Source organism: Schistosoma haematobium, chromosome 6 (assembly GCF_000699445.3).
Source record: "Schistosoma haematobium chromosome 6, whole genome shotgun sequence".
NCBI classification, from domain to species: Eukaryota; Metazoa; Platyhelminthes; class Trematoda; order Strigeidida; family Schistosomatidae; genus Schistosoma; species Schistosoma haematobium.
In genome coordinates this window covers 2,927,600-2,950,954 of record NC_067201.1, presented here as the reverse complement: position 1 = coordinate 2,950,954, position 23,355 = coordinate 2,927,600, and the positions used below count along the sequence as shown (strand labels likewise).

At 37.7% G+C, this 23,355-nt stretch overlaps 2 protein-coding genes across 3 annotated transcripts in view; one reads left to right on the top strand and one right to left on the bottom strand.

Annotated features, from left to right (window-relative positions):
• Positions 1-8,966: 8,966 nt before the first annotated feature.
• SELRC1_1 (Cytochrome c oxidase assembly factor 7) lies at positions 8,967-22,811 on the top strand (the record flags this gene model as incomplete). 2 transcript variants are annotated; one of them, XM_035732799.2, is made up of 5 exons in its annotated part: positions 8,967-9,203; positions 9,533-9,646; positions 9,687-9,910; positions 11,815-12,235; positions 22,558-22,811. In XM_035732799.2, exons 2-5 carry the CDS (start codon positions 9,535-9,537, stop codon positions 22,809-22,811), a joined length of 1,011 nt encoding a protein of 336 aa, XP_035585798.2. In that variant the 5' UTR covers positions 8,967-9,203; positions 9,533-9,534. The 2 variants fall into 2 exon arrangements, with proteins under 2 accessions (XP_035585798.2, XP_051065274.1); XM_051216682.1 differs by lacking the exon at positions 22,558-22,811 and having other exon boundaries at positions 8,967-9,646; positions 9,687-14,404.
• MS3_00008316 (uncharacterized protein) overlaps positions 14,558-23,355 on the bottom strand; it is a gene marked incomplete at its 5' end in the record, with an annotated part of 43,249 nt that continues 34,451 nt past the window's right edge. The window contains 4 exons of the mRNA XM_035732800.2: positions 14,558-15,607; positions 18,333-18,524; positions 19,601-19,892; positions 21,874-22,038. Coding sequence (XP_035585799.1) covers positions 15,553-15,607; positions 18,333-18,524; positions 19,601-19,892; positions 21,874-22,038 — 704 coding nt within the window. The 3' untranslated portion in view covers positions 14,558-15,552. The remainder of the gene's footprint in view (positions 15,608-18,332; positions 18,525-19,600; positions 19,893-21,873; positions 22,039-23,355) is intronic.

Here is a 23,355-nt window from a genome sequence, read left to right as displayed (position 1 = left end):
AGATTGAGGTTGTTTCCCTCAGTATGGCGGAATGGACCATGTCCGGGACAGGAGAGGTGTCTAATCTTAAGTGCTGCAGTTTCCGGAACACCAAGTCAGCGGTTAGGTTCACTTCGGAAAGTTCTGTGGAATTGCAAACGAAACTGTCATCAGTAAATTTAATGTCGGTCGGTTGAAATGTCTGGGAGTAATGTTCAGCCAGAAGGTTAGCGGCGTCACCATCGTTGTTGGTAGGGCCGTTACGACCTACCAGTTGGGAAACTCCAGTTTTGGCTTGACGAAGGGAGGCTGCATGACGGAATAAGCTTTAAGGATTGGAGGCAAATTTGTCCATAAGCTTTGTCTGGTACTGAAGCCTATCTTCTCTTATAGCTTTCGTGCATATGTTCCTGATATTTTTATATTGCCTGTACACTAAAACAGAAAAAGAAATTAATAAATCATAATGCGATACTATCCTTAGTCAAGTTGCCCCTTAAAGGACTCCTGGGAAGTCGCTTGGACTAGCTCTGCCGGTAGCGAATTCTTTTCTGATTGACTCAGATTCAGATTTGTGTAGTAAGTACAAAAGGCCTACGGTCTATGTTATTTCTTTTCTAGTATTCTTCTGTGAGTGTCCAGTCTTCTCTTGAAAGAGTCAGTTGAAGGCGCGGACACAACTGCTTCAGGCAGCAGGTTCCAAGTATTGATGACTCGGTGTGAAAACCTGTATACCACGGGTATTTTGTTCGTTCTTGGTTTTTCTACTCGCCTACTATGTCCTCTGTGGTGTCCCGGTCTAGTGGGAAGAAAGAGAGAATAATTTAGGTCCAGAATCATTTTTCAGTATTCTGTACATCAAAATTAGATCTCCCCTTAATCTGCGGTAGCACGGAGTAAAGAAATCCAGCTTTTCAAGCCGCTCTTTATATGATAAACCCCGGAGTTCCGGAATTGCATGGGTAGCTGCCCTCTGTATATTTTCTAGTATGTCCAGGTCACCTTTAAGCAGGTGCTTGTAGCCTGAACGCAGTTCTCTAGCTTAGTTCTCACTAAGGATGTGTATACTGTGGTGAACATGGTAGTATCTAATTTAGTGAATGTCCTTTTTAAAGCCCAGAGGGTCCGAAACCCCTTATTTGTGACTTCCCGGCAATGGGCCGTCGTCTTAAGATCATTACTCACTATCACTCCTAGATCCTTATGAGACCGGACCACGGGTAATGGCACTTCCTCTATGTTGTACTTATTAACTTTTGAATCCCCCAAGTGCATGTAGACACACTTTTCCGAGTTGATAGGCATCAGCCACTCTTTAGACCAGTTTATTATATTATTTAGGTCTGCCTGAAGAGTAAATGCGTCTTTGTCTCCAGTTACTACTCGCCAAATTTTTACATCGTCAGCGTATAATAACATTGGAGACTGTACTATACTTAGAAGATCATTAACGTACATTATAAAAAGTAAAGGACCTAGGACGGAACCCTGCTGTACTCCACCAAGTACTGGTCTCCAGATGGAGCACTTGGAATTTATTCTTTTTGTCTACGACCTACTAGGAAATCTTTAATCCATTTTAAAAGAGGTCCGGCAATACCAAGGTTTTCCAACTTCAATAGCAGTCTATTAGTTGGCACCTTGTCAAAAGCCTTACTGAAATCTATGTAGACAACATCCACTGAGTTTACGTTGTCTAGCGCATTAATCCAGAACTCCCTAGCTATACGGAGGTTCGTTGTGCATGTTGTGCCATGTTCAGCAAGTTATTGGTTTCCATTAATGCCGTTATGGTCCGTTTGATTATTCTTTCCAGTATTTCAATTACAACACCGATGAGGCTTATGGGTCTGTAGTTCGATGGAAGTTGTCTTGGTCCTGTTACGTGTATGGGAGTGACGATTACGTCCTTCGAGTTCATAGGTTACACACCATGGTCAAGTGATATATTGAATATCACAGTCAATGGGGTCGCGATATGTCGTACAACATGTCTCAAGATTTCGGGATGTAGTTCACCTGGTCCTGTTGACTTTCCCATGTTTAAGGTTCTAAGAGCCTTAAGCACATCGTCTTGATGGAAGTCCACGGTGAGCAGGTGGTTTTTTACTCTTTATTTTGGTCTGTTTCTTTGTCTAGAGGAGGTTCCTGGGTGAAGACTTCCCCAAAATAGTCAGCCATATCCTCTGCTTTTTCCTGATCTTCCTCTATCATTTCAGATTCACTCCCTTCTTTGATTAGGTTGGCAATCCAATGATGCATCCCTGTTCTGTAGTTTATGTACGAGAATATTCTCTTGGGCTGCTTGAGTGCAGATTGTGCCAACTGCATTTCATATTTTCTTTGAGCTTCCCGAATCTTTGTTATACACTTGTTTCTCATTCTTATAAATTAGTATTTACATAAATGTATAGTTGCGGACTTTTCCGAACGTTTGGTGTTACTTACGATAACTTTAGGAGTCCACATGCGTTCGCATTCAAAAGTAAATTCTGGTGAAAATGGAAACCGACATATTTTTCTACGTTCTCTAGATAAGCAGTTGTAACGGCACCCCCTAAAATAACGAGGTGTGTAAGTGGTTATCATAAATCCTTGACGGTTTTACTTAGATAATCAACTGACAAAAGCTCTTGTTGATGGTGCAAACAAGTGAACTACATTTTATTGTTTCAGATTTGTGTCGTAAGGACAGAAGGCCTACATCCTAAGTTATTTCTTTCCTCGTATGCTTCTGTGAGTGTCTAGTCGTCTTCTGGATTAATAATTGAAGGTGCGGACAACACTCCTTCGAATAACAGGTCCCAAGAAATGATGACGACGCGAAAATCTCTATGCCACGGGTATTTTCGTCCTTGGCTTTTCTACTCGCCTGTCATGTCCTCTGAGATGTCTCGATCTAGTGGGAAGAAAAAGGGCTAATACATTGGGTCCAAGATCATTTCCTAGTATTCTATACATCAATATCAAATCGTCTCATAATCTGCGATAAAGGTCAGTTAGTAATCTACAAGGTAAAAGCAGGCACATTAATACATTGGTCCAAGTTAACACACCTCATTAGCACAAAAAGATGAACACCAAATTCATAGAAGTAGTCACTTTAATGTGAATAGTCTATAAAGAAAGGTTGTGTGTCAGGATATAGTACAGGAATAAGAAATTATTTAGCAGAAAGAAAGATATAAAGCAGTCTTAATCTCACACTTTAAAGGACGAAATAGCGTCTATATATCTACGCCATTGTGATCGGTTCAGAGCCGTGTAACCATGTGTCTCTAACCATTGATTACGATAGTCACGCAGACCCCAAACAAATGATCTGCACCTATCATTGTTCATATACAATATTAAATCAATAGAAGACACAAATTAGATATAAATCCTCAATATGCACTAGATCTCTGCTTATAATTTGATCTGTGGCTCCAGATTCTGCTCACATAAATTGATTCACAATCTCTGTGAAGCATACATCATAAATTAGTATGATCTAACAACACAGTTTAGTTACACTGTTCAGAAGAAACGTGCGTAGCGGTAAGCAAATCGCCAAAATCGATAGCTTTGTAAGTTCTTGACATTTGATGCTGACCGCACGAGTTCAAATAGGCTCATCTAGCTGAAGGCATTCGGTAATGTATTCACACCAGATCATCAGCGAGTACGCCGTGCTTCACATTTCCTACAACTGCTAGCCAACTAAGATTAGTCACTTCTCAATAGTCTGTCAAATATATCTTCGAACCTCTTCGCCTATGATTTCACTGGGTTGGCACGTTTCGATCACAGGTGTCACTGGTTAAGGTGTTGTCATACTCCGAATACTTGTGGAATCTTTGCATTCATCGTTTCACTTAGGAAGAATACGTGACTAACTAATGTTATACTTACAGTTATGTCACACACAGTTGCCTTATTTATTCAGAAAGAGTGAAGACTATCAAAGTCAATTATTACTCATGTAACTTCTCTTCCTGAGATAAATTCTACTTTAATACGTCTTTTCCGTCCATTACAAGGAATGGATCACTGTTGATACACTGGATAAGATTCAAGAAGGGGGAAACAAGAAGGCGGCAATCAACATCAGCCGAACAAGAACAGAGAAAGCCAAGACACAAGCTGAATACATAGGAGACGACACACAGGGAGAGAGGAGCATGAGAGCCGACAAACGTAAATGTTTGAAAGATCTAGCAATGACGGCAGAAAAGGCTGCAAAATAAGGAAACATGAGATAATTGTATAACACAACAAAGAAGCTTGCTAAAAACTAACGTAAACCAGAATGACCAGTGAAAAACAAAGAAGGCAACGTAATCACCAACATTGAGGAACAGAGAAACAGGTGGGTAGAGTATTGTTGGGAACTCTTGAATCGACCAGCTCCACTAAAACCACCCAACAATGAGGAAACACCCACAAACGTCCCAATCAATATCTGACCACTAACAATCAAAAAGATTAGCATGGCCATCAGACAAATCAGGAGCGAGACCAGACAACATTCCAGTAGAAGTACTGAAAGTAGATGTAGAAGTAATGACAAAGATACTCAACATTCTCTTCAACAAGGTTGGGAATGAAGAACAAGTACCAACAGACTGGAAAGAAAGACACTTCATCAAGACATCAAAGAAAGACGATCTTAGCAAGTGTAACAACTATAAAGGCATCACTCTTCTCTCAATACCAGGAAAAGTCTTCAACAGGGTATTGTTAAACAAAATGAAGGACTCCGTAGACGCCCAAATTTGAGACCAACAGGATGGATTCCGTAAGGATCGATAGTGTACAGACCAAATCTCAACACTACAGATCATTGTGGAACAATCAATTGAATGGAATTCATTACTCTACATCAACTTCATTGACTACGACAAAGTATTTGACAGCATGGACAGGAAAGCACTATGGAAACATCTTCGATACTACGGCGTACCCGAAAAGATAGTCAATATCATACGGAATTCCTATGATGGATTAAACTGCAAAGTCGTGCATGAGGGGACAGGTCACAGACTCATTCGAAGTAAAGATAGGTGTTAAAAAAGGTTGTTTACTCTCACCCATTCTCTACCTGCTGGTGATCGACTGGATTATGAAGACGCCAACATCTGGGGGCGGGGGAGAAGTACTGGATACAGTGGACAGCTAGGATGCAGTTGGACGACCTTCGCAGATGATCTGGCTCTTCTGTCGCACACGCAAAAACAAATGTAGTAGAAGAAGACCAGTGAAGCAGCATGCTAAGCAGCAGTAGGTCTCAACATACACAAAGTGAAAGGCAAGATTCTCTGGTCCAACACAGCATGCACCAACCGAATCACAATTGACGGAGAAGATTTGGAAGATGTAAAAGCCTTCAGATATTTGGGCAGCATCATTGATGAACATGGTGGACCTGATGTAGATGTGAAGGCGCGGGTTGGAAAAGCAAGAGTAGCATATCTACAACTGAAGAACATCTGGAACTCAAAACAAATGTTAATTAACACCATAGTCAGAATTTTCAATACAAATGTCAAAACAATTCTACTGTATGGAGTGGAAACCTGGAGAACTACGAAAGCCAAAATCCAGAAGATACAGGTGTTTATTAACAGTCATCTATGCAGAATACTTAAGATCCGTTGGCCGGAAACTATCAGCAAGAACCTACTGTGTGTGAAAACGACCCAGATCCCTTCGGAGACAGAAATCAGAAAGAATTGCTGGAAACGGGTAGAACACACATCTATGCTGTTGTAGATGAAGCTTTCTTCAATATAGTCAATGCGGGTCGACTGAAATGTCCAAGAATACTGTGCAGCCAGAAGGTTAGCGGCGTCACCGTCGTTATTGTTTGGGCCATTAGGACCTAGTGGCTGGGAAACTTGACATACTTTTAAGGACTAAGTATAGTATAATTTAATGATTTACGAACTTCTTTTTCCTCTATTATCGATACTATACCTAGGTTCCTGTTTGATGGTATTGGTGATCTAGTGCTACTATATATGGAATTATATTCCATCCTTAACCATTAGAACCATTTAGCCCTATCGCACGGAAGCAACGTTTGAGGTTTGAACATCGTACCAACGCGCAATTTACAACTAATCGAGTACTGGTGAGGTTGGCACACTATGCGTGTTAGCTTACGGGTTTTCGCGCACATGTAACATATTGTCGTGGATTTTATGTGTCGTTATTTATCAGCTATTAACAGCCTTTTTTCCATCATACGTGACTTCTCGTAATCTTTATGATTGGAAGATAGTATTTATTTCAATTTATAAGCAGTTTGACGTATTTCGTGCTCACCACCTAAGTAAATATGTAGTTGGCGTAATATGGTTATTTTTTAGCAATACAAAGTCAAACAAGTCAAATCACCATTTTTCTAGTCAAAAATAGATTACAGATTGACTTTTCATGAAAATAAGCCGTGAAAAGCATTATATATGGTTCACCTCCTTGATTATGGTGACGGCAAACATAGATGTTCGTAGTCGTTAATAAAATGTAATCAGAAAGAAGTAAGCTACTGATACGATTTTAATGATAAACGTAATCCGACGAAGGTGAATATGATATGTGGGTGCCTAATCTGCAAGACTGTACGTGGATGTAGGGTTTCTTAATCATTCTTAATTATTACAAACAGTTACACATGAACATCATTGCTATTCATTCCCATGAAAGTAGGAATAAGATGAAAATTAAAACTATGAAAGTTTATTGAATAATCATTGCTGCTAAAGCAGAAAATCAAGTTTACAAGTTGGTATTAAGAATTCTTAAGTAACAATTGTCCACTTTCTTCTCAACTTCCGTCGCGAAACGTTCACCATACTTCTCAATGATGCGATGCTTGTGGATTCTTTGGCTTCGTTGAATACTTATATACACTTCACTCGGTCGTGGTAATGCAGTTAATGTATAATTTTGGAAGTTCTGGGTATTATGTAACTTCCATCTGCTACAATACCTAAGAAGTTGATGAGCTATGCAGTTAGTATTTCATAATTGATATAGCTTACTTGTAAGATTTCGTCTTTTAACGTAGGCAAGTAGCATGTGACGGCAGGGATATCGACACATCATAAACGTGCTACAATTGCATTGACAAATGCTTATATCCACTTCATATTGTTGTCCGCGGTCAACCATAAACAACCAGTCGCCGCTTTCATATTCCACGTAGACGAAACGCATTTGTTTAAGTTCGTATAACAATTTAGATCTTGCGAATGGGGTCAAAATGTTTAGCAGGGGTATAGGACGCTGTGGAGCATTATATTTATAAGATCTTCCGGCTATCACTTGATCTTCGATACTTCTTCTAGTTGACGTCATTTCACTCCATCTTAAAGCCTTGTACATACATTTGTACAGACTATCACTTTTTCGTACGTATCGTTTAATTTGCCTATTTAGCGATTCAACACGATTATTCGTGCTGTTACCCAATGTTAAAACATGACCGTAAAAGGCACGCGCCCACATTGTCTTACGTGCCATCCAAAAACGTGACAGGTACTGACCTATCAATCTGTCCCGCCGATTTATTATTCTGTAATATTGATTAAATCTAGTGAATAAACACATTACAAAAATTACCTTCCAACCGTCTCCGCAGTTACCAATCGAGTTAAGTAGGTTTTCATTATTTTGTCGTTTGTCTAAGGGAAATTTTATATAAGTAACCATTGGTGTACCTTTTTTCGGAAAGCGCGAATTACATGAAAGGCGCACAAAATTATGTTTGCATGTCCGTGTGTTATACAGACAGCCGCGCTTTCACATCGTGCGCAATCCATCACAAATGTTTCAGTCAACATTGTGTCACCCATTATCTCTTTGAATTGATCTAAAATCCATATCACATCAGCACGCTCTTCCCTTCGAGTCCACGCAAGCATTACAGTTCGACTTCGACCGCAATTATCCGTCACCACTAACTGGAATAAGGAATATTTACATAGTAAAATACAACGATAAACATATTCACTTTTTATTATTAGTATTATACGTAGAATCAATGCACACAACTTCTGGATATTTTCTGTACAGTTGTATTTGGTTATAACTACTGAAACATATTCTAGTGGCATATCCATTTTCTAAATGTTCCTTCACTTCGCCTTTCTGTCTAAGCATATTCATTACCTGGTTCCGAGTAAAACAACCTGAAATATATTTATATACACTTACCAGTGGAGAGTGTAGCTTTCATACCTTTGACATCGGCAGCAGTTACTTGCTTACCAGTTCTCTCCTTAATGCTTTCGATAACTTCATCTGCTGACTCACAGTGAAGTATTACGGGCTTCAAGTTCCTTTTTCTTCTGACGATAATCTCCTTGTCCATGGATCACATACCATCCATGAACTACTACATGGATGATTGTGGAGCATGTTGTAGGATTTGATGACATATCCTTGCTCCTCTAGTCTTACACGGAATTTAGATTGACAATTACGGAACTTAGACCTTAAACATAAGATATTAGTTAAAGATCTTACGATTTTTGTCTCACTTTCAAACCTTCCGATTTCCGTTTATGACCAAACGTACAATTAAACGATACAAACAGGTATTTGAACCTGACATCCTTCAGCAATCTGCTTTCTGTGTGGATGTAACGAGTATAAGTAGTCTGAGAAGCGATAAAATTATAATTCCATACTTTTTGAAACTCTTTTAAGGCGCTTTCAAAATCATCCCACAACACGAAACGCTTGTTCAGTATCATACTTCGAAAGGCATCGGTTAGGTCGACTGAAATGTCACTTGAGCATGAAGCACTAAAAACAGACATGACTAATTATTAAAAAGTTATTCCTTGCAACAATAATAACCCAAGGAAATACTACAAATACTTAGGATTTACCTGTGACTTGACATTTCGTTGAGCTTTACTACAGTTGTTGGGATCAAAGATCAAATTACAAAGCAACAACAGAGCCAAAGTGTACACTACAAAACAGAGAACGCTAAATTAATGGTTTTGGTATTTATTTCGTGCTTTTTTATGTAGCATAAGATGACTTATATATGAAAAAACTTGATACTCATGCAATCCAACCAACCCACGGCAAGTGAAATACGGAATGACCGCCTCTAGTCAAGCCCTTCAAGGTCGTTGAAACGAAAGGCCGGGTACATTTCAAAAGGACCTAACGTTTAAACCTTGCCGTGAGGTTTGTTTTGCGTTCGCCAGTTTATTTTAATGGTATGGTATTTTTCTGTCCCCAAGATTTCATCAGATAAAATTCTATACACTTGTGGGAGGTTCGGTAGAAGATGGGGCGGAGTTTCGCCCAGACCTTCTTTACTTGCAGCGCTTGCCTGATATTTTACGCAATATTTAGCTCAGTATTTATGCTCATTGACCATATTAAAGGGTTTAGTAGGTCACTGATTGTGTTGAATGGTATTGCAGTTTTAATGTACGCTTATGTTGTGATCCCAATTCATAACTCTGGTTTTAATTTATAGTAATCCTTGAAGAACAGTCGTCGCCAATAATTGCTAATTATTGTATATTTTTCTATTGCTTAGAAATGACTGATTCCGGAATTCTAAGCTTCAAGACGCCTGAGGAAATGCATGAATACATGAAAAATATCGGATTGGGTTTTGAATATAGTTGTATACGTGAAAACAATCCCGTCAGTGAGTAGGTCGTGTCCAACTTTTTAAAGTTTTCATAAAGGTTGTCATTCATGGGCACTATGGTTCAGTAATTATAAAAGGCTAGTTACCAACGGTGCAGACATTCTCAAAGCAAACTGCTTCAAGCGTAATTATGGAGACAGTTGCTATCAATATGGGTCATTAAAAGTCGTTGGCGATAAAGGCGTATTGAGAGATTCATTTGAGGCTTTCCGTGCATTCGAACATGGTTGTAAGGCAGGGAAACAAGGGAAATGTTGCCAAGTATGTCAAAAGTTTTGTCTATGAGTTTTAAAGCCAAATATTTAATATTTCTCTGTTTAATATGCATTATCATTCAGATGACAGAACACTGTCCTCAAAGACAAAGTTATCTCGCTACATTATCCGACAACAATGGGGCGGCAATCTTGAGTTCTTATTTCTTAGTTGTTATGGATTGTCAAGATGTTTATGTTTCAGTTTATAGATAGTCGTGATCTTGTCGCTTGAGTTATGATTAAATTTTTGATGTGGTAACTGGTTTTGTCTTTCCCAGGATTCGAGGCTTCCAAATTCCTTATGATTTTTATATTACACTAATATGTTTTTTGAATCGTGTCTTTGATGTTTAATCTCTCCCATTTCCACTGATACTATTACTACTTGTACTATGGGATTTGGCCTTATAATTTCTTCTCTGTATCAATGGGTTGTAGTAGCTCGAACTGATATACATATGTGCCAGTTTCTACATTGCGACTCTGACTACTACTTACTAAATATATTTATGCACGAGTCTTATACCCTAGGCAATCTTCCCTCTCGTTCATTGTTATTGAATTCATAGTCGGGAGCTATTAGCTTAGTACGCAAACGTGGTTTTGGTTGTTGTGTACAGAACCATTGCATATTTTTTAGTATCACTATAGCCGTTAATGACAACCTTGCACTTAATACCCCCCCTTTATATAAATATACATACGGATTTCGACTTATCCAACGAGCACGGCATTAGTCATATTTAGACTATTTGTTATTCATCAGTCCCGAATTCCTTTTCCTCGATAAAATAAACGGGAGTTATATATTCTTTACTCCTTTAATGATTTTTGTAGTTCAGTAGCAGGAAAAAGTTCATCACAATAAACGTCTGACTGGCGTATGTGATCTTTGATAGTTTTAAATTTGACAGTTTGTTAATGGCTCCAGGCTTAGTCACTTGACATGATAACTGCCTCTCTTATTATTGCAGATGAATTGTGGATAGATATTTTAGTTTATTTAAACACCAATATTGGTGCAAGGAAGCATCGAATATATATACAACACACAAATCATTCGATTTCTGTGAGGGTTGAGAAACTGCCTAGTTACTCAGACCGATGCAGGTGGTTTCCTTGGGGAACCACCCCCTTGACCTTGAGGTCTAATCAATAAGGCAGTGAAGCAACGTCAGGAGATGCAGTTCCATGGCAGCCGATGATCAACAAAAGGTTTATACGCCACTTGTTTCCTCAGGATCCTGGAGCCCATGTTCACCACTGGTTTGGAATCAGGATGTTCCGACTCCTAGGTGGGTCCTCTGTATCCACCAACCCGGTTAAAGCGCTGGACATTCGCTTTTCGTCCTTAGTTTCGTAAACCACGTCCCCGTCTCAAGAAGGCATTAAGACTTCCCTGGCAGTGGCTGTATGCATGTGGCTATGTGAGAGCATTTCGAGAGGGAGAGTGAACTCTCCTCAGGCAAACTAAACAAGGCGAAATGATGTGCAATCGAGAAGGTGAGTGAGCTAACTTGATTTAATCAAGCGTGACTCAATATTTATAGTCAGGCCAAAAATAAGTTACAGACACGTAATGAATAGGATAAAAAATTAACACACATACGTTCATATGAAAATAATTAGGGTTAATGAGGGAATAGGTGATAAAGTTGAAATCTAGCTTGAAAAGAATGAATAAATTGATCTGTCCATAAGTTAAAATAACCAATGTAGGCTTGGCGTAGTATTAGCTACTACAATATTGGTAAAAGCATCTATCTGAGCTGCAAATCTTTTCCAGCATTTTTCTAAACAAACATTTTATTATTTTTACTCCATCAGTCTTTAATGGTTCCCGTAGTTTTGATAAATTCACTTCCTGTAACACAAATTTCTGCCTTCTATGCACTTTTTATGACACAGGCTGCTGGACGTCTAGTTGCTGATGGTATAGCTAGCCATGCACCAAATTTATCTGTTGCAATGTCACTATTCGAATTAGGTTGCCAAAATAGAGTGCCAGAGAGTTGTTTTCATCTTGGTGGTGCAGCAATGGTATTAGCTAAAGAAAATGACAAATCAACTAATTCAGAAAAATCTCCTAATCCTACTGGTAGTAACGATAGTAGTCGTCTACGTGTTGAAGCATTCAAAGCATGGATGGAAGGTTGTAAATTGGGCCATGAATTCTGTTGTCGTAATATTGCAAAAATGTACTCCAATGGTGATGGTGTTGAGATGGATGAATTGAAAGCAAAAGATTTCCTATTAAAAGCTGACCAATTGGCGACACATAACAACGTGACACATACTTCTACTACTAATACTGCTGTGAATAAAACCGGTACATGATCATTTGTATAATAATAATCATAATCATTTTTGTACTTATCTCCCTCACCCTCACTAAAACAATTAGAATAAATTTTAGATTAATTGACTGCTTTTTTCCATTTTATACTTGGTTAGATGACGAGATTTTTTATTTTAAAAGTCAATTGAATTACCACACTTTCAGTGGGATAGGGAATAGCTTTTCTCTTAGTTATTCTAGATATCTCGTTACAGGAGTGCTCAATTATATAGATCATTGAGGTATAATCTAATACTTAGCTTATCTGTCGAAACTTGCATTGGTCCTCAGATATTGATTTGTGGTGACTACGATTATCGGTTTTAATAAATGTTGGACAAAGTTTTTAAGTTATAGATAAGACTGATTAGCGAGCATATTTAAATACAGGTTGTGGTGTGTGCCACTTATATTGACATAAGTAGTAGATGGTCGTAGTCGTGAACAGAATGTCTGGCAGCAGAGAGACAAGAGGATCGAATAGTAAAGAATGGAAACAGAATGCAATTTGTATGAAGATGCAAGAACAATGAAGTCTGAGTCATTTTAAGACAATTGGTGAACATTTTGTAAATTAAGCATTTACTATTTGATTCTATTAACAAGTCATGTAATTCTCTGTCAGGCACTTTCGTTTGTCCCCACCTGTGTTCTGTTCACTACAAGGTTAGTGATGTGATAAATAAAGAGAGAGGAAGAAAAGACATTAATATCTGAACATAATTTTAATCTGTGAACTAGACGATATAACTTTTTACTTGTTGATTATGTATTTCTACTTAAAACGCGTAAAATCTGGCACGGCTGGACACTGAAAACAGTATGCGTAACATAAAACTCTTGTGGGCTGGGATACTTCCTAGGCGTTCAAACCGAAATAATCTACTTCCTTAGAGAGCCACTCTCCGAGCCTTTGATCTGGAGGTTTAATCCTTAGGGCATTTAAGCAAAATTCCCCCAGCATTCTGGAGCTCGTGTACACCATGGATCCTTCGTATTTGTCAGCCCAGTGTGAATCCCTGACGTTCGCTCTTCATCCTCTTGAAATCTCAAACATCATATCCGCCGCATTAGTAGGACTCCTTTATCAAGGGCTATAAACGCATAGTTGTATGACAGTACTTCGAGAGGGAAAGATGGTTCTTTCCACCGTTGGCGGTATCAGGTATTTGTGCACCGTTAATAATGACTGCAATTTGAAAACAACCAAGCTAGCATTTCTTCGTTCATGCAATTCTAATACATGACAATCAATCCTGACCCCTTTGCTCCTATATATATCCAGTAGTCAATCTCAATTCTAATGGCTTGAGTGTTTAAGTTATAATATCTGTCCGTAATTGTGCAAATAATTAGATAAACTGATTGCATTCAATCTACTTATTAGAGCAACTGCATTTTTTTACTATTTGGAACAGTTATTTTTAACTCTACTGTATCCGTTAAGCATCAATTGTATTTTAACAGTTCTTATTTCAATAATGTCTACTATTGTTAGCAGAATATAGATTGGGCTAAAGCATGTTCCGTGCAAGATTATGTTGGTGCACTCTGATTGGCTAATTGTTATAGCCCAAAACCGCCCAGCCAATTAAGTCCAGAACACCAATCCGAGCCTCTGCGATATGAATCATTATATTTTAAACATACTGAGTTTATATACCAACCAACCACATCGTACCATAAAATAAGAAACAAAATTTGTACAAGATTTAGCCAAATGTGGCTGTGAATGTGGGAGGTAGTAATTAATAGACAGGGCATAATTCAAGAATGGTAAATCGTATAATAATAGTTTATGGGTCAGACTAAAGCTCATGATAAAAGAGACATGAATATGAACAGTTTAGTCACTTAACAGTTATACAATAAAAATATGCACATAGTACCGTTCCATAAATGGATCCCGAAAGTTACCATTCATTATGTTTATCGGGACCTAACATTACTTATCCAATCAGCGCTAGTGAGTACTTAGAGAAGACTCTAGAATCTTCTCATGTAAAAACTATAAATATACTAACATTTTTCTCATTATGCTTCCTACTTCCATCTAACCTTGTTATTTAGAATATAATTTCGTTCGTGTTCAACAACCGTGTTCTGATTTGGGTACTTGTCGAGTGAAATATTGTCCAAGAATACTAAGCAATAGGAATAGCTGAATCGTAATAAAAGAAATGATAACAATTTTAGTTTTGACACGGTTATGAACTGCCAATTGCTTATTATATGTCGTTGTAAAAAAGCTATATATATATATATGTCCATTTTTGGAAGTATCCCTCTTTAATTGTGCGAACACGATAGTTCCTATGGATGAGTTACGAATTGATATTTGTAATGCATTTCATAGATCTTAGTGATAACAGCATTATATTTACAGATAGTCTTGTGCTTTTTGATCACCAGAGTTCTACGCATTAATTATTAGTGCGACCAAAAGCTTCAATAGGAAGAAATTAATACACCTAGTGGGAAATACTTTTCTTTGTTTATTTTTTTGTGTGTACAATACAAACCGAAAGAAATCATTAAGAGATCAACACAAAAAGGAGATTCTATCCATCAATCATTTGAAAACAAATAGAATCATTGAGAATAATGTAGAAGAGTGAGATTCACGACGTTTTTCTTTCCGTCTTGCTTGAGCTGAAAAAAAATTTATCTAAATCCACAATAATAACAAGCGACAACTGTGATATGTGCTACTGATGTCGATAGATATAAGTAGTATATGTCACTAATCGAGAGTGGAATATTGAAAAGATTGAAGAGAAGAAAACAACAAATATGAAACAATTGATGGATATTTTACAAATGAAGCATTTATTATATGATTCTCGTCTATGTTCTCGTTCATGATACAACTATAGTTATTTAGGTAATGAATAGTTCAAGATTGTGTTTACAAAATGATTAATATCCCAGTAGTAATACACCTGTTAATGAGAAATATGTTATGAAAGAATGAGCAAAAAAGAAGATAAACAAATGGAAATCACTTGACTAAATATGTCTACATATTTATATTTATATATACATGTGACACATTCGCCCAAAATATGAGTACATCATCATGGTGACATAGATTAGTTACTATGTGAGATACAATTTCACAATTCAAAATAATATACATATTGTCATTGAGAGTAAATGAAATAGGAATATACCATAAAATGGTTTGAAAAATAAAAAAAATAAGAGACTAGAGTAAAGGAATTCATCAGAAAGTTATTGGATTTGTTATAAACTACATATTTTGTATGTTTATGTGAACCATTACTATGATGATACATCTTTTGTTTTCATCCTTTGAAGACATGTACACGTTCTTTAGGAATAGACCATTGATTTGTTAGTCTAAAATTAATTTAAACAAAGAGGAATAATTATCAGAAGGGGTTTTGTGGAGATTTTAGTAATTTCAATAATTGAAATCATGAGTTAATTGAAGTTAGATAACCATGGAAAACCTGGAAGCACTGGATGGCCGTTTCGTCCTAATATGAGACTCTAGTGTGCATCCTCGCCCCCGCGAGATTCGAACCCAGAACCAGATCTATTGTGAGATATCAGCTCACTGAAGACAATGGTGTACGGTGGCGCAATTTCGTGGATTAGTTGAAGTTAGACATTAACACCATTGGATGCCGGCTCAGTGGTCCAGTGGTTAAGCGCTCGCGCGCGAGACTTATAAGTCTTGGGTTCGAGTCTCATGGGGGCAGGATCGTGGATGCCCACTGCTGAGGAGTCCCCCATACTAGGACGAAACGGCCGTCCAGTGCTTCCAGGCGTTCCGTGGTGGTCTGGCTTCAATTGACTCATGATTTCAACTATTGAAAGAGGAAGACAGCAAAATTTGAATTTTTTTATATAATGAGAAAACAAAAGTATATTCTACGAGTATTTTGTTATTCGGTGGTGTCCGAATTCGATTATATATGTATAGTGACGTAGATGAGATGGCTGTCCACCAATCAAACGATGGATTTACTATGCATAAGTTTTATTCTACTTTATGGATTTGAAGTATGACCACTAGGAATAGCGTATATTTGTAGGTCAATCGTGAATACCTACAAAGCATCACCCGGACGTTTTGGGATCACTAAGTGAGCAATGTTGAGGTTAGGGACAGAGCACTAAGTATAACTGGGGAACTGGCTGATGAGATAGTGATTTTCCACCATCTGAAGTGGTTAGGACATGTATTGTGTATGTTCAACCACCGCCTACCTTGATGAACGTTATCTCGCGTAGGAGTAAAGTAGAAGAAAGGGGCGGCCAAACTAAGACGCGCTACCAGCCGACGAAGTCATTGACAATTGGACTGAGCCATAATAACAGGTCTAGACTGTCTGGTTATAGTCCATGTGATCATCATAACTAATTGTTAGAGACTGAGTGATACACCTCAAAATAGTTTCCAATGGCACAGATGCATTCATTCCTTTAGATGTTGAATCTTCGAATCTCGATTTGATTTTTTCCTTTACTACCTAACCTTTCCTACTACTACTGATACTTCTAAAAATCTGAGATGTATCCTGATGTTTGTATATCACTGTTAATGTTGTGTGGTAACTTGAACCGATGCAAATATATATCAAATTCTATTTTAGATATGACTGTGTAAACCATAGGTCGACTAACGACGAGAAATATAAATTCTCTCGTTAAAATCAAACATTTTGACAGAGTTCCGTTTTTAAAAATGTTAGGGTTATGTTGAATTCAATGTCTGCAATAACAGGAAAATAACAGCACATTGTTCCTTGTAGCTTTTACATGGTACAGATCATTATTGCTGAATATCAGTAGCATCGCTTAAATAGAAACATTTTTCGTCCACTAATTATGTGGTTGACAGTAAATTGAAACTGTTTATTCTTTTTTTTTTTTCTACGCAAGTAAGTGTAGAATTTCGCCATACAAAACCTGAACCATTCACAATCGAAAACATCGATATGATAAATAAATACGAAGGTCAAAAAACAAAGTTAACACAATGGTGTAAGTGTATACACTTTTTGTCTTCGTTTAAACCATGAAAAATGAAAATCGATTCATATCTTTCTTTCTACGAACTATGAATCCAGTATTCTATTTGTTGTGCCAATGAGGTATGGCAACTTGAACCGATGCACATATGTGCATGATCCTACGTTGTAGCTAACTGGCTGATAAAATTCTAATAAATCGATAATACATCACAGTACTAAAATGACTTCGAGAAAAATAAAATTCTTTAACATGTATTTAGTGTTGCCTAACAAAGAATCAACATCGGAAGCACTGCAAAATTGGACTGACATCTTCATTGTTTGCAGTTATGTTATATTTTCTGTCATCTTACAAAACTAAAAAGAACATCTAGATGCTTGACAAAATCTATTCAAATATAAAAACATCTTGGAATAAATAGTAAGCTGTTTATCTCTCGGTTTAAAGATTTTGCCCCCGAATACCCTGGTATGGCCGAGAGTGGGGAGAGTCCGCTCTCCCTCTCCAAATGCTCACACATGGCCACGCGTATATAGCCTCTGCCAGGGAAGTCCTACTCACTGCCTTCTCCTGGCGGGGGTGTTGTTTAAGAAATCGAGAGGACAAAAAGCAAATGTCCGGCGCTTTAGCCGAGTTGGTGGACATGGAGAGTCCACCTAGGGGAGTTGGAAAACCCTGATTTCAAACCAACGGTGTACATGGGCTCCAGTATCCTGAAGGAACAAGCGGCATATTAACCTATTGTTGACCGCCGACTACCATGGGACTTCATCTCCTACCGTTGCTCCACTGTCTTGTGGATTAGACCTTTAAGTCAAAGGCTCTGGGTGTGACCCCCTAAGAAGGTCCGCTGCTTCGGTTTGGGCACCCGGACAGTATCCCACCCCTCACACAAATCGAATGATTTATGATAAGCATATCTATTTGGTGCCTCCTTGTACCAATATTTATGTGTTTATATAAATAAATAAGTAATATATAATAATTCTCTAGCATTAATGAAAACAATTTAGAATAATATAAAAAAATTGAAATGTTCATGTTATCTATCGAATGTTATATTCATTGAAATAGTACTCACTTTAAAGCTGCATCATTAAAACCAGATGGACCACATATTAAACAAATTGTTTGTGATTCAAAATTGTCAATAATTTCTTGATCAAAACATTGACGACATAATTCATCGGTTATATGTCCATATAACCAAGGGTTATTATTATCACTATCAGTAATGCATAATGGTTCAGATAGAACGTGAGTAATGGAAAATCTATAAATAAAAAGAAACAAAGTGATCTACTTTTTTAAGTTGTTGTAATTATTTATTTATTTAAACACATAAACTTCGATAGGAGGCACCAAATAGACATCCGCCACACAAATCATTCGATTTGTGTGAAGACTGGGATTCTGTTCGGGTCCCCAAACCGAAACAGGTGGTTTTGTCGGGAGGTCGCACCCAGAACCTTTGACCTAAAGGTCTAATTCACAAGGCAGTATAGGGTAACATCAGCAGATGCAGTCCCATAGTAGCCGGTGGCCAACAATAGGTTCATACGCCATTTGTTCCTTCAGGATACTGGAGCCCATGTACACCATTGGTTTGGAATCAAAGAAGTGAGTAGGACTTCCCTGGCAGTGATTGTAGACACGTGGCCATGTGAGAGCACTTCGAGAGGGGGAGCTAACTTCCCCCACCCCCCGGCCGCACCAGGGTACGTGGGGGCTTATTAAGTCTTAGGTCATGTTCTTAGATGTTCAAAACTACAACTATTAACCCAGTTTCTATTGGGGTGATCCAGAAAACTTCTCGCAAAAGACAAGAAAGGATCAGGAAAACACTAAGAAGCATTTGATCCAATCAGCGTTCACTTGAAGTTCAGCCAGAAACATCAAGAAAGTGAAAGGCCACATGTAGAGTTTCTAATTGTTTGCTACTGTTTACTAGCATTCTAAAATTTTCGGGAAACCCAAGGACATCTAAAATACTATGACAACCCTATATTTTTCTGTACTAAAACGAACATATTTTGTGCCTTTTCTTCCGTGTTTAATTCGCTGTGTAGTTCTAGCTTGAGGGTTACGAGAATAGCAACTTAGGAACCGAATATAGCGTTCAATTAGCAAGACTTATCAATTTCCTTTTCAAAATTGTTATTCCACAATATCAGCATTTGGTAATCGATAATTAACACGATAACCTTTAACAACAATAACTGATCATTGACACTAGGTTTGATCGAACTAATCAATAGCAAAGTTCTGATTGTATAAATCTGAGTATTGAAAAGAAAAAAAAAGAAGGAAATAGTTGCTAAGCAAAAATAAAAAAATATTTCAACCTACTTATTTGGGAAATGATTATGTAATGATTGAAAATATGAAATTAATATTTGATCCATTTGACAACGATTAAAATGAATTAGATGTATTTTAAATGTTTGTAAATTTTGATGATGATGATGATGATGATCAGTCAATAAATAATTGATTATCCGTAGCAAAGGTGTTATTCCACTACCTCCGGCTAACATAATAAGATGGGTCAATTTTGATTCATTCTTATTATTATGAATGATTTGTTTGATTAGATTACTACTGAAATTACCTATTGGTAGACTGATTTCAATAGTATCATCTGTTAAAGATTGAACAATAGGACAATTTAGTTAAACAACAAAATAGATGAATACTTTAAATTTATTTATATGCCCCATACAAGTCACTTGATTTATATGAGGGATGTGACAATGCCCGAGTGCCCAGATCGAAACTGGTGGTTTTCTTAGGGGACCACAATCAGAGCTTTCGATTTAAAGATCTGATCCACAAGGCTATTAAGCAACGTCAGGAGATGTAGTCCCATGGTAGCCGGTGACCAACAGTAGGTTCATACGTTATTTGTTCCTTAAGGATATGGAGCTCATGTACACCATCGGTTTGGAATCAGAGTTTTCCAATTCCCCTAGGTGGGTCCTCTGTATCCACCAATACCCCACCGCAGTGAGTAGAACGTCTCTGGTAATGGTTGTATGCACGTGGCCATGTGAGAGCATTCCAAGAGAGAGAGAGAAAGAGAGCTAAATCTCCGGACCCTCAGCCGTATGAGGGCATTTGGCGGCAGTTTAAATAGTAGGAAAACTATTGAAAATTTCACTATTATAGGATTACATCTAATTTATTCATAATAAATAAATAAGCTGGCGGATACGGCGGGTCCAAACCAATAGTGCACAGGGGTTTTAGAATCCTAAGGAAACAAAAGACGTATGAACCTTTTGTTGGTCAACGGTTATCATGGGACTGCCTTTCCTTACATTGCCCTACTTTCTTGTGGATCAGACCTTTAGGTCGAAGGCTCTGGGTGTGACCCTCTAAGTAAACTCCCTGCTTCGGTTTGGGCACACTGACAGTATCACAGCCCTCACACAAATCAAATGAGATTTGTGTGGCGCATATGTATTTGGTGCCCCCTTGTACCAATATCTGTGTGTTCAAATAAATAAATAAATAAACAGATCACGGTACAGTACGAGCACGTCTACTGAACTGATATGGCTTGGTAAACTATGTGTAAAAATGCGATCTGACGGAATAATGTACGTAGGTTTTCATTGTTAATTTCAAACTCTTTTCATCAGGTGAATGAATATCCTCGTATTAATGTCTTGTTTGATAAGTTCATTAATTTCTATCATAGTCAAGTCATTGAGCACAACTTTTTCTCCAAGGATGAATTAATAAATAAAAAACGAAAAGCCAAACATTTACAAAATTAAACCATTCCATCTACGATAAGCACCTACACCGGACAAAGTGGGAATCTCGTTTCCTTGAGGCAACTAACATCTGCAGTGATGCTGCCTTCACTACGACAGAAGGAAGGGATTAGAAAACGTCTAACATGAAAGCATTGCACTTCAACTTGCCTTATCGATTTTCGTCTTTTGGGGTCAAGTTTATAATGAATGGAGTTAACATATAACAAACTATACATAAGAAATCTAGGTGTGATAGGTCTTAAACACAAGCGTCAAGATCATCTTTAACTCAACTTTCTTTTCATGTACCTCAAGAAGCAGGATGCTTTCATAGTGTGGACAACCTGTTAGTGATAGAGTAGCCCTTGTACATTTAACAGTACTCGAGAGATATCATTGACAGCTCAAATTAGTACAGTTAATTCATACAAAAAAGCAATACTCAACTAATTAGTTAAAGTTTCTCAAGCTCAAGTAGGTAAAAACAATAATGGTGTACTGCACGAGAACACAAATGGGGAAAACCAGATGTATTTCGGCACAAAATTAAAGATTCTCTTGATAAGATATAAATACCATACGTTGAATACTTCATTTGAAAAATGTCAATCAATTGTCTTGAACTTTATTGTTATTTCATTCCCATACCAATTACTTTCTGTTCCCGTCCTCGTCTATTCGATCTCAACTTTCTCCGGCTAGGCATTCTATTTTCGACTGGTGTCACATACTACTTATATACCTATCAACATAAGTAGTACATATCACAATGAGGAAAACATAATTAGGTTCATTGAGACATCGGTCAATTATAATTTCATCAAGATATTCTATAACATAAGACAAGTCACTACTTACTTGTAGAAATATTATTCACAAGTTGAGAAAATTCCCCATCTGAATAAATTTTAATTAATAAACAACATTGATTTACACATTTTTCCTGTTGAAAATCAGTATTGATTATTGATGAAAGAGTTAAATCATTGCATACTGGTGTATAAGGTCTGATGACGTAATTACCTGAATAGTGTAACAAGCAAAAACAATATGAAATGAATAAATAATGACAAAACAGAATAAAATGTGATACCCTACATTGTCACTAGCCAATAACCAGTTGTAAATCTATTTCAGTCTTACATGAGGTCTAGTCATAGCTTGGATATCTCAGTGGTAATAACTCAGATTATAACACGAGATCGATTCCGTCAGGGAGCATTAGTTACCTCAAAGATTACAGATACATCTTACGGACGAATGCCAAATAGTACGAAACTTTTATTATTATTATTTAAACACATAAACATTGGTACAATAAGGCACCAAATACATATGCGCCACACAAATCTCATTTGATATGTGTGAGGGCTGTGATACTGCCTGGGTACCCAAACCGAAGCGGGTCGTTTTCTTGAGGAGCTACACCGGGAGCCTTCGACCAGAAGATCTCATCCACAAGGTAGTGGAGCATCGTAAGGAAATGCAGTCCCATGGAAGCCGGTGACCAACAATTGGTTCATACGCCATTTGTTCCCGCAGGATACTGGAGCCAGCCCATGTGCACCATTGGTTTGGTTTGGAATCCGGTTAAGGCACCGGACATTCGCTTTTCGTCCTCTCAATTTCGCAAACAACACCCCCGCCACGAGAAGGCAGTGAGTAGGACTTCCCTGGCAGAGGCTATATACGCATGGTCATGTGTGAGCATTTCGAGAGGGAGAGCGGACCCTCCACACTCTCGGCCGTACCAGGGCATTTGGGGGCGAATTTCCTCTGCACTAAGAAGAACCTGAAAAACATGACATTGGTAACTACAGTGATCAATCAATTATAAGTACTTTTAACTCATTTACACTAATCACATTCTATCAGTCAGTATACAAAATGTAATTACATATATAAGAGTCCCATATAACTCTGCCTGTATCTCTTCTAGAGTTACTGCCGGTCCCAAGCCCGAATAAAGGAGAAGGATTGGGCATGGGGTTCTACTTTTGTAGAACTATATCACTGTATAATCTAATGATTAATTCTTGATACTTTTTCACAATTATAGATAGATTTAGTGATTTAAAAAAAGTACATCACTGCCTACAGAATTATAAATAGTAAGTTTGTTGAAGTGATTTAAAGATGAAATCATTGAAAGATTATCCTTATCTCGATATCGATAATGACGAATTTATGTGTATAACCTATGTGATAACCTATTTTTGTATTTATATTCATGCACCATACAAGTTACCTGGTTTGTGTATGGGCTATGATACTGCCCGGATACACAGACCAAAGTAGGTGGTTTTCTTAGGAGGCCACACCCACAACCTTCGACTTAAA